Source organism: Mercenaria mercenaria, unplaced genomic scaffold (assembly GCF_021730395.1).
Source record: "Mercenaria mercenaria strain notata unplaced genomic scaffold, MADL_Memer_1 contig_962, whole genome shotgun sequence".
NCBI lineage: Eukaryota > Metazoa > Mollusca > Bivalvia > Venerida > Veneridae > Mercenaria > Mercenaria mercenaria.
Genome location: NW_026463882.1, coordinates 40605 through 53135, shown reverse-complemented (window position 1 = coordinate 53135; position 12531 = coordinate 40605). Strand labels below are relative to the sequence as shown.

The 12531-nt window shown below is 37.5% G+C and overlaps 1 protein-coding gene across 1 annotated transcript in view; it reads left to right on the top strand.

The window, feature by feature from the left end:
* Positions 1-9943: 9943 nt before the first annotated feature.
* The window catches only part of LOC128555038 (plexin A3-like), a gene marked incomplete at both ends in the record, with an annotated part of 31698 nt that continues 29110 nt past the window's right edge, over positions 9944-12531 (top strand). Inside the window, one exon of the mRNA XM_053536391.1 lies at positions 9944-10061. Coding sequence (XP_053392366.1) covers positions 9944-10061 — 118 coding nt within the window. The remainder of the gene's footprint in view (positions 10062-12531) is intronic.

The window sequence follows — 12531 nt, the reverse complement described above, 5'->3', positions numbered from 1 at the left end:
TTGGATTTTTGAGAATGATATTTTGCTAATACTAGCAGGGTTCCAATGGTCTTGTTATTAACCATACTTTATTGTTTTTACTATGAGGAAAGTGTACCTTAAAAGATGTTAGATTTTTGATAGTTACATGTCTTGCAAAGATGCTTTTGATATGTATCTCTTAATAATTAGGTTTCACTGACCAATAGTCACAATGATGTTTCATTGACTTGACCACCAAACAGTCATACAAGAAAGAAAACCACGTTTATTATCATTGTGTTTGATGTTTATGTTTAATATATTGGAAAATAAATACAAAACATTTGGAAAAAAATAATGGGAGGATTGGACGGCTATAGGGGAGATCAGGAGGCCATTTAAATGTTTGGCGGTTTTGGTCAGTGAAACACATGAATTGGTCAGGGAAAAGTCAGGGAATTTTATTCACCCAGAGTGCTGGCAACCCTGTAATAGGATGATTGGACATGCAGAGTAGATGACCCCTATTTATTTTGAGGTCACTTGATCAAAGGTCAAGGTCACAGGAGCCTGAACAGTGACTTGAGAACCACTAGGCCAAGAGTGTTGAAATTTAGCGGGATGACTGGACATGCCAAGTAGATGATCCCTATTGCAGCCAACCATCAGTGTCTCTTTGACTTTCGCTCCTGACCCCTATTGACTTCTTGCCTATAGGACTTTGCATTGGGGGAGACATGCGCTTTTTTACAAAAGCATTTTCTAGTTAGTTTTCTTTTTAAATCACCAGAGAATAAAGTGTCAGTGTTAGCTCCTAGTATTCCTGTTATGCATGTCCTGTTTGTTCTTGTGTTTCTGTTTCGATAATTTTGCTACCCTCCGCTTCCACCTCAAAGAAGAGAGGGAATATTGTTTTACAGATCTTGGTTTGTTTGAAATGTCCATTTGCAGACCCTTTGATTTCTGATAAGTAACTGGAGAACACTAAAGCTTACTATTATCAAACTTAATGGAATGTTTGCCTGTGGTCAGTAAATGACCCCAATGGTTTTGGGGCTAGTAAGTCAAAGGTCAAGACACAGATTGTCATGCCTGTAGCCAGTAGATTTCCCCTTCTGTATTTGTGGCCTGTATGTCAAAGTTACACTCACAACATTGAAAACAGTTCTGGCCTATCACTAAATACCATGTAGGTCTGCTGCCGACTAAGGGTAGTTACTATTGATCCACAGATGACCCCTGTTTTAGAGACAGTATGTCAAAGGTCAGCTTCACATTGACTGAAAGACCGTAAATGATTTGTAACCTTAACTGCAGAATGCTTGGTTCTGTGGTTACCCAACTTCATGTTTACCTGTGGTTAGACCCCTATTGAATTGCCAGCATGGTGGACATGTGTTTTGCTAACTTCTGCACTTTTATTTAATAAAGAAAACAAGAGGGCCAAGATGGCCCTAGGTCGCTCACCTGAGAAACACACGATAACAGTGTAAACATGTTTGACATAGTGATTTCATGGAAACAAATATTCTGGCCAATTTTCATTAGGACTGGACCAAAAATGTGGCCTCTTGTGTTTAAATAAGTATTTTCTTTGATATGACCTAGTGACCTAGTTTTTGACCTCAGATGATCCACATTCAAACTCGAAGTAGATTTCATCAAGGCAATTATTCTGACCAAATTTCATGAAGATTAATTGAAAAATACAGCATCTATCACATACACAAGGGTTTTATTATCCCCAGACAAAAGTCGGAGGGATATAGTTTTGGTGTTGTCCGTCTTTCTGTGCGTGCGTCCATGCGTCCCTCTGTCCGTAGACACAAACTTACGCGCACCAACTCTCCTCATCCCCTTGACACAATTTAATGAAACTTCACAAAAAGTGATCAGTAACAACAGTAGTTGTGCATGATGCATGTTAGGTTCTTTCAGAAAAAAGTTTGCAGAGTTATGGGACTTTGTTACTATAATATATACATAGACACAATCTTGTGCGCACCAACTCTCATCCCCTTGACACAATTTAATGAAACTTCACACAAGTGTCCAGTAACAACAGTAGTTGTGCATGGTGCATGTTAGGTTCTTTCAGAAAAAAAATTTGCAGAGTTACGGGACTTTGATTTTTGTTACTATACTATATACAGACAGTCTGCATATGCAATCTTGTGCACACCAACTCTCCTCATCCCCGTGACACAATTTAATGAAACTTCACAAAAGTGATCAGTAACAACAGTAGTTGTGCATGATGCATGTTCAGTAGTTGTGCATGATGCATGTTAGGTTCTTTCAGAAAAAATTTTGCAGAGTTATGGGACTTCGTTTTTTGTTACTATGCTATATACATAGACACAATTTTGTGCGCACCAACTCTCCTCATCCCCTTGATACAATTTAATGAAACTTCACACAAGTGATCAGTAACAACAGTAGTTTTGCATGGGGCATGTTAGATTCTTTCAGATAAAAAATTTGCAGAGTTACGGGACTTTGATTTTTGTTACTATACTATATACATACAGTCTGCATATGCCGTCTTGTACGCACATAATCTCCTGAACCCAAGCACACAACTTAATGAAACTTAACACAAGTGATCAGTAGTAACCTTAGTTGTGCGTAGTGCATGTTAGGTTCTTTCAGAAAAATATTCTGCACAGTTATGGGACTTTCTTTTTTGTTAATATACTATATACATACAGTCTGCATATGCAATCTTGTGAACACCTAATCTCCCGAACCCTTGCACACAATTTAATGAAACTTAACACAAGTGATCAGTACCAACCCTACTTGTGCATGGTGCATGTTACGTTCTTTTAGATAAATATTTTGCAGAGTTATGGGACTTTGTTTTTTGTTACTATACTAGATACATAGAGTCTTTATACTTACAGTCCACATAATTATGCAGTCTTGTGTGCGTCAAATTGCAATGTACTGTGTCCGTGCATGAGGGGGGTACATTCATCACCTTCAGTGATAGCTCTAGTTGACCCTACATAACCCATATTCAAACCCAACCTACATTTCATCAAAACAATCATTCTGACCAAATTTCATGAAGATCAATTGAAAAATACAGCCTCTATCGCATACACAAGGTTTTTCTTTGATTTGACCTAGTGACCTAGTTTTTGACCCCAGATTACCCATATTAAAACTCGACCTAGATTCCATCAAGGCAATCATTCTGACCGTATTTTATGAAGATCAATTGAAAAGTACAGCTTCTATTGCATACACAATTTGATTTGACCTAGTGACATAGTTTTTGATCCAAGATAACCCATATTCAAACTTTACCTAGATTTCATCAAGGCAACCATTTTGACAAATTTTATTGAAGATCTGTTGAAAAATACAACTATCGCATACACAATGTTTTTCTTTGATTTGACCTAGTGACCTAGTTTTTGACCCCAGATAACCCTTTCTCGATCTTGGCCTAGATTTTATCAAGGTTATCATTCTGACAAAATTTCATGGAGATCAATTGAAAAATACAGCCTCTATCGCATACACAAGGTTTTTCTTTGATTTGATCTAGTGACCTAGTTTTTGAACCAAGATAACCCATTTTCAAACTTGGCCTAGATTTTATCAAGGTTATCATTCTGACCAAAATTCATGAAGATCAATTGAAAAATAAAGCCTCTATCGCATACACAAGGTTTTTCTTTGAATTGACCTAGTGACCTAGTTTTTGACCCCAGATGACCGATTTTCGAACTTGGCCTAGATTTCATCAAGATAATCATTCTGACAAAATTTCATGAAGATCAATTGAAAAATACAGCCTCTTATCGCATACACAAGCTAAATGTTGACAGACAGACAGACAGACGACAGACAGACGCCGGACATCAAGCGATCACAAAAACTCAGCATTGCTCAGTTGAGCTAAAAAAACAGTTAAATTTAAGAGGTAAATTTTCAGACAATGTTTACAAGGTTTTTAGCTCACCTGAGCCAAAGGCTCTTGGTGAGCTTTAGTGACCACTCAGTGTCCGTCGTCAGTCGTCCGTCGTGTGACATGTGTCGTGTGTCCGTCAACATTTTCTAATAAAATCTTCTTGAAAACCACTGGGCAGAATTACACCAAACTTCACAGGAATGATTCTTGGGTGGCCCCCTTTCAAAATTTTTCAAAGAATTGAATTCCATGCAGAACTCTGGTTGTCATGGCAACCAAAAGGAAAAACTTTAAAAATCTTCTTGTCCAAAACCACAGAGCCTAGGGCTTTGATATCTGGTTTGTAGCATCATCTAGTGGTCCTCTACCAAAATTATTCAAATTATTCCCCTAGGGTCAAATATGGCCCCGCCCCGGGGGTCACATGGTTTATATAGACTTACATAGGGAAAACTTTGAAAATCTTCTTGTACATAACCACACTGCCTAGGGCTTTGATATTTAGTATGTAGCATCATCTAGTGGTACTCTACCAAGATTGTTCAAATTATCCCCCTAGGGTCAAATATTGCCCCGCCCTGGGGGTCCCAAGTTTTACATAGACTTGTATAGGAAAAAAAGTTTAAAAATCTTCTTGTCTGAAACCACAACACTTAGACCTTTGATGTTTGGTTTGTAGCATTATCTTAATGTCTTCAACCAAAATTATTCAAATTGTACCCCTGGGATGAAAAGTGGCCCTGCCCTGCGGGTCCCAAGTTTTATATAGACTTATATAGGAAAAAACTTTAAAAATCTTCTTGTCTGAAACCATAACACCTAGGCTTTTGATATTTGTAATGATGCATTGTCTAGTAGTCATTTACCAAAATTGTTCAAATTATGCCCCTGGGGTTAAAAGAGGCCCTGCCCTAGGGTCACTAAGTTTTTATGTGAGTTATATAGGAAAAAAATACTTAAAAAATCATTTGATCCTATTTCCAAGACTGTTTAATTATTATTACCTGATGAACCCAAGTAATATGATGTCACTTGACTGTGACCTTGACCTACTGACCTACTTTCTTGTTTTTAGCTCACCTGAGCACAAAGTACTCGGGGTGAGCTATTGTGATCGCTCACCGCCCAGCGTCCGTCCGGTGTCCGTCCGTCCGTCTACACTTTCCTTTAAACAACATCTCCTCCTAAACCACCAGGCCAATTTTGATGAAACTTCACAGGGATGTTCAATGGATGGTCCTCTTAAAAAATTGTTCAAAGAATTGAATTCCATACTGAACTCTGGTTGCCATGGCAACTGAAAGGAAAAACTTAAAAAATCTTCTTGTCCAAAAACGCAAGGCCTAGAGCCGCGATATTTGGCATGTGGCATCATCTAATGGTCCTCTATGAAGATTGTTCAAATTGTGCCCCTGGGGTGAAAAGAGGCCCCACCCTGGGGGGTCCCAAGTTTTACATAGACTTATATAGGAAAAAACTTTAAAAATCTTCTTGTCTGAAAGCACAAGACCTAGGCCTTTGATATTTGGTATGTAGCATTGCCTAGTGGTCCTCTACCAAAATTGTTCAAATTATGCCCCTGGGATGAAAAGAGGCCCTGCCCTGGGTGTCCCAAGTTTTATATAGACTTATATAGGAAAAAACTTTAAAAATCTTCTTGTCTGAAAGTTCAATGCCTAGGCTTTTGATATTTGGTATGTAGCATTGCCTAGTGGTTCTCTAACAAGATTGTTCAAATTATGCCCCTAGGGTGAAAAGAGGCCCCGCCCTGGGGGTCACTTGTGTATGAGTTATATAGCAAAAAATACTTCAAAAATTATCTGATCATATTGCCTAGACTGTTTAATTATAATTACCTGATGGCCCCAAGTAATTAGGGGTTACTTGACTTTGACCTTGACCTACTGACCTACTTTCTTGTTTTTTAGCTCACCTGAGCACAAAGTGCTCAGGGTGAGGTATTGTGATCGCTCACCGTCCGGCGTCCGGCCGTCCGTCCGTTGTACGTCCGTCCGTTGTACGTCCGTCCACACTTTCCTTTAAACAACATCTCCTCCTAAACCAACAGGCCAATTTTGATGAAACTTCACAGGGATGTTCCTTGGATGGCCCCCTTTCAAAATTGTTCAAAGAATTGAATTCCATGCAGAACACTGGTTGCCATGGCAACCGAAATGAAATCTTTAAAAATCTTCTTCTCAAAAAGCAGAAGCTCTAGAGCTTAGATATTTGGTGTGAAGCATTGCCTATTGGACCTCTATGACCTCTTGGACAAAGTTTGTTCAAATCATGACCCGGGGTCAAAATTGACCCCGCCCCAGGGGTCACTTGATTTTACATAAGAAAATCTTAAAAAATCTTCTTCTCAAAAACCAGAAGCCTTAGAGCTTAGATATTTGACATGTAGCATTACCTAGTGGACCTCTAGTAAAATTGTTCAAATCATGACCCTGGGGTCAAAATTGACCCCGCCCCAGGGGTCACTTGATTTTACATAGGAAAATCTTCAAAAAATTTCTAAAAATAAACCAGAAGGCCTAGAGCTTAGATATTTCACATGTAGCATTGCCTAGTGGACCTCTACAAAATTTGTTCAAATCATGGCCCCCATGGTCAAAATTGACCCCGTCCCAGGGGTCACTTGATTTTACATAGGAAAATATTTAAAAAATCTTCTTCTCAAAAACCAGAAGCCCTAGAGCTTAGATATTTGACATGTAGCATTGCCTAGTGGACCTCTACTAAAGTTGTTCAAATTATGACCCGGGGATCAAAATTGACCCCCGCCTAGATCTTAGATATTTGACATGTAGCATTGCCTGTTAGACTTTTACAAATTTATTCAAATCATGACCCCTGGGGTCAAATTGACCCTGCCCCATGGGGTTACTTGATTATACATAGAAAAATCTTCAAAATTTTCTAAAAATAAACCAGAAGAGCTTAGATATTTGACATGTAGCATTGCCTAGTGGACCTCTACAAAAAGTTTTCAAATCTTGTTTTTAAAGTTACTTAAAGAAAATTTCAACTACATTTTCTCATAATTCTTTTGATTGATTTCTATTATGATCTTTTGACCTTGAAGACTTGTCCTTAAGTGCAATGATAACAGGTGAGTGATATAGGGCCATCATGGCCCTCTTGTTAAGATATAGTCTTGAAATTTGGATGACATAATTATACAGTTTTGTACACCGATCTTAACACTGACTTTTATTAAGTTAAATGTGTTTAACTGGTCATCTACAAACAGTAACTAGTATATGATAAAATTTAATGTCTTTGGTATGTAGCATCATGTAGTGGGCCCAACTAAACTCAGGTGAGCGATAAAGGGCCATCATGGCCCTCTTGTTTAAGATACAGCCTTAACATTTTGATGACATACACAGTTTTGCACACCAGTCGTAAAACTGAATTTCATTGACCATGAATATGACCCACTGACTTTCTTAATATTTTATCGTAAGTTTGACATTTGAAACATTTAGCTCCTATTACTCAGGTGAGCAATCCAGGGTCATTATGACCCTCTTGGTCTGTTTTACCCTGATGACCTTGTATTTACCAAATTTATTTAAACCTAGTCAAAGAGTGTGTCTTAGTAAAGTTTGGAAATTTGATACTAGATTATTTAGGGTAAAAAACTAGATGAATACGTCAACATATAGAAAATCATTTTAAATTTAGGTCAAGTTCAAAAATGGTTAAGCCGGTGCTAAGGGCAGTGGGCAGTGTTGCATTTTCCATTACTGCTCATGAACAGAATCGGACCGAGTCTGCAATTTTCACTGTTTGCATTGTTCTCTGTGCTTCCGAGGGATCTACTTTCCAGATTATATTTACTTCACAACAGTGGGTGTTAAGTGCTGTGTGGCGGCCGTAAAAAGTCGTCCCGACTTCATCTTAGAGTTGTTATATTTTCTGGTCCTTCAGAATCATTGATTTCAACTCACTTAGATTTGAAAATTGAATACTGCTTAAGCCGGTGCTAGGGGGCGTGGGCAGTATTGCATTTTCCTTTACCGCTCATGAACAAAATCAAACTGAGTCTGCAATTTTCACTGTTTGCATTGTTCTCGGTGCTTCCGAGGGATCTACTTTCCAGATTATATTTACTGAGGTCTTAAACAAGATCACTATTTCAAATCATAGAAATCTCTGTCAGAAAGTTTCTCTATGAAATCTATGTCAAGTTGAAATGTGAGTGCCTGAGGCCAAACCTTAAGTCACTGCACAAATCATAGAAAAACTTTTTGAACATTCCAAAGGTCACATTTTATACTTGATATTCCTGTAACTTAGAATGTTTGCCTGTTAAACGTTATGATAAATTTGGTCACTTGGGTATTGAAAAAGCTTGGTTGATTATCTGTCTAATTAACAAAAAATGGTCAAAATATTTGTTTTTTTTAAAATTTAGATTTAAAAGTATCACAGAAATGTTTCTTCAGTGACCCTGCACCAAGTTTGTTCAAATTTATCAAATTAATCAAATTATTCCAGAAGGGGTAATCACTTTTATGCCCCCTGAAGGTGGGCATAGTAAAATCCCACTGTCAGTCCATGTGTCTGTGCATCCGTTCATGTAAATTCTTGTCCGTACTATAACTCTGACATCCATAAAGGGATTTTAATATTACTTGGCATAAATGTTCAGCATAATGAGACGATGTATCATGCAAGACCCAGACCCCTAGCTATAAGGTCAAGGTCACACTTAGAAGTCAAAGGTTAATATAGACTGTTTCTTGTTTAGTCCAAAACTCTGCCATTGATGAAGGGATTTTAAAATTACTTGGCATAAATGATCCCTATATTGAGATGATGTGTTGTGCACAAGACCCAGACCCCTAGCTCCAAGGTTAAGGTCACACTTTGAAAGTCAAAGGTGTTTCTTGTCTGGTCAATAACTCTGCCAATCATCAAAGGATTTAAAAATAATTTGACACAAATGTTAACCATATTGAGAAGGTGTGTCATGTTTATGACCCGGGTCTCTTGGATCAAGGTCAAGGTCACAGAATGATGTTTTTTTTTTTACAGACAACTGTAGCATTCATGGGCATGCTTCAGGGACATTTGTCACCAATAGTGACAGCTCTTGTTCAGATATGTATATAGTATGTCCTGTATGTATATTATGGATACTTAAAAAAGTCTTTTTGTCATAAAACATTGATTCAGTTTCAAAATAATTTCACAGATATTTGTTTCCCACACCCTTTGCGGCCCTCACTTGAGGAGACATATTGTTTTTGCCCAGTTCGTCAAACTTATTTCCAATCAATGACTGGATAGCTATTTGACCTAGAACCTTTAAAGTTTATATAATGATAGGGCTGACAGAGTAGATGACCCCTATTGTTCTGGCGGGTCACTCAATCAGAGGTCAAGGTCATGGGCCAGAACATGGAAAGCTGTTTCTGATCATTAACTTGAGAATCATTTGACCCAGAACCTTCAAATTTCATAGGGTGTGACAGGACTTAGAGAGTAGATGATGCCTATTGTTTTTTGGGGTTACTCAGTCAAAGGTCAAGGTCACAGGGGCCACGACATGGAAAATCATTTCCAAGGGGCCAGAACATGGAAGACCATTTGCAATCAATAACTTGAGAACCACTTGACCCAGAACGTTGAAACTTCATTGGATGATTGGGAATGCTGAGTAGATTATACCTATTGGAATTCAGTCATTAGGCCACCACCAGTGTCTCTTTGACTTTAGCTCCTGTCCTGTATTGACTTGTTGCCTATTACTACTAGGCTTCAGGGGTGGGGAAGGGGGTGGAGACATGTGCTTTTCTACAAAAGCACCTTCTAATATCCATTTGTGATCCTATTTCAAAATTGTTCAAGCAGTCTTTAAAACTCAAGTGAATGATCTAAAGCCACCTAGACCATCTTGTTTCATTTACAACTTTGAAAGGAATGTGATTGAATGTAAATATTTTCCTTCTTTAGGTTAATGCACCCTTGAGAAGAAGCAGACTTTGTATTATAAGTACTCCCTCCACTTGTTATAATATAATAAACTTGAATCTTATTCAGGGCATCCAGGAAAAGCAGCTGTTCAAATGAAACTGACCATTGGCTGTCATCATTGAAAGAGTGTATCCAGCTTACCCTTGACCCAAAAGGAATTCCAGCAAACAATGCAGCAAAAAAGGTTTACAGTAACAATATCAAATTAATGTCTTCCCTGATTTTCTGGTGACCCTCTACCAGGATTTTTAAAATAATTACAACTTGTTAAAAGATTTGGCTGTCAGTAAAGCATGATTGCTTTTCCCTGTATATTATAGTGGAAACTAAAAAAACAATCTCATATTTAGCTGTTTTCATCTTTACTCTGCCATTCACTAGGGTTTGAGCTCAAGCAATCTGACCTTGCTCATAGTGGTTATTATGACCACATGTTGTTTGTCGTTTATCACTCATCAATTTACATTTTCCTGGAATGACATCATAGCCTCAGTGAAGTTCCCACTATCAACAGTTATCAAAACATAGTTATGGGCAATTTTTCCAAAAAGATACAGAGGATAAAAATCAATATTGTGTTATAACAGACTGATGTTTAAACTTCATTTTGTAGCTCATTTGAGCATAAAGTGTTAAAGGTGAGCTATTGTGATTGTCTTGTGTCTGTCATCCTCAATAAAATCTCAGACAAGTTCAAAACTTGTCATCTGGGGTCAAAAATGAGCTCACTAGGTCAATTAATGGGAGAACCTTTTGAGAACTTTAGATTTTACTTTTTCTGCTTGATCTTCATGAAAGATTATCAGAATATTTGTCTATGAAATCTGGGTAAAGTTGAAAACCTTAGTTACCTTAGTCAGCAGGAAATATAGGTCTTTAAAGGTCATAACTGGGTCACTAGGATACATGTATATCATAGAAAAACCTTGTTTACACTCTAGATGCCACATTTTCTAATTGATCATCATAGATATTTGACAGAAAGTCTGTCGCTATGAAATCTTGGCAGGATTTTAAATTGAGTTATTTGAGATCAAAAACTAGGTCACGGGTTGAAAATATTGTAACACTCTAGAGGCTACACTTTTCTATTTCATCATTAAAATCTTTGGCAGAATGTTTGTATGAAATATATGTTAAATCCAAAAGTGGGATGCCTGAGGTCAAAAGCTAAGCCACAAGTGTAAATCACAGAAACCTCTTGTTGGCCCTCTAGAGGCTACATTTATATTTTATCATCAAAGCTTCAGAATGCTTTATTCTATGAGAACAAGGTCAGAGTTGAAACTGATTATCTGAGGTAAAAAAATTAGGTCAAATCATACTTAGACCATGTTAACACTCCATGAACCACATTTTTTGCCTGATCTTCATAAGATTCGGCTAGAATGTCTGTTCAAATACAACTATAAATTTGTAAATGGGACACTTTGGTAAAAAAATAGATTACCATTGTAAGGTCCTCTCTAAGGGCCACTAGGGCTAAAAACAGAAATGCTCGTAAATAACTTCTTCTCGTGAGCGGTTTGAACCTGGTGTGTAGTATCATTGTAATGTCTGCTCCAAGATTTAATCAAAATAGGCTTGTGGCCTGTTTTATGGGCAGCTAATTCTAAAAACAGAAACATGTTTAAACAACTTCTGCTCATGAATGACTCGATGGACCTTTCTCAAACTTGTTCTATAGCATTATTGTAAGAACTTCTGTTCAAATGGGGGCACCCATTCCTGTTTTAAGGACCATTAGAGCTTAATATAGAAATACCTTTGGACCAACGTCTTCTCATGAACCACTGGATTTCATCAAACTTGGTCAGTTGCTTCATTATGAGGTCCTCTTAATTCTGAATAAAAGTGGACACAGGACATCTTTTAGGGGCAGCTAGAGGTGAAAATAGAACCATTATAAAGAGAGCTTCCAAAACAGCCTTAGCCTGCTAGAGTTTTCTGTGTTTTTTTTTTCACACAATATTAAAGACCTAAGAAACAAAGTTTTTGAATTTTTTGTCACTTGTCACACTAATTAACACACGGAGCATATTATAGTCCTCTTTCAAAGCTGCACATTCTCTAGCCTGTTTAAGCTCTGAAACTCAGGTGAGCTTGCACCATCATGGCCCTTTGGTCTTTTCTTTGGTATTGATGAGTAATTCTTTCTTAAGGCAGTAAGAGGAAGTTCGTGGAAAGTAATTTATGTCGTTTAATCAAAGTGCATGACGTAATAGATTCAGAAGGGGTATGTTTTATTTTCAAATCAATATTCTAAGAATCTCACACAATAGTGGAAATCAGGTTGTTTGAGGTTAAAGGTCAGTAATTCAAATCCTTCTTTGTTTCATATAAAAAACGACAACTTCAGGTCGTCTTTACGTATCTTTAGAGAACATCACTTTTTCCTACACCTATTTTTCATGGAAGTTCTATCACAAATTAACGAAAAAATGAAAAGAAAATGGGGGTTATATAGTTCCTAGTGAAATGCCAGTCAGTTGTGGTCTGCTACCCTAAAAATGGCGCATATTTGCTCTCGTCCGCGCAATAAACACCTACTTCCGGTTTTGATCTGCAAAACTTGCCATGTGGGGTGTATTAACATGAAAACCGTCTCATTTCATGCAGAATGTATTCTAGTAGTGAAAAATGGTGATTAAAGC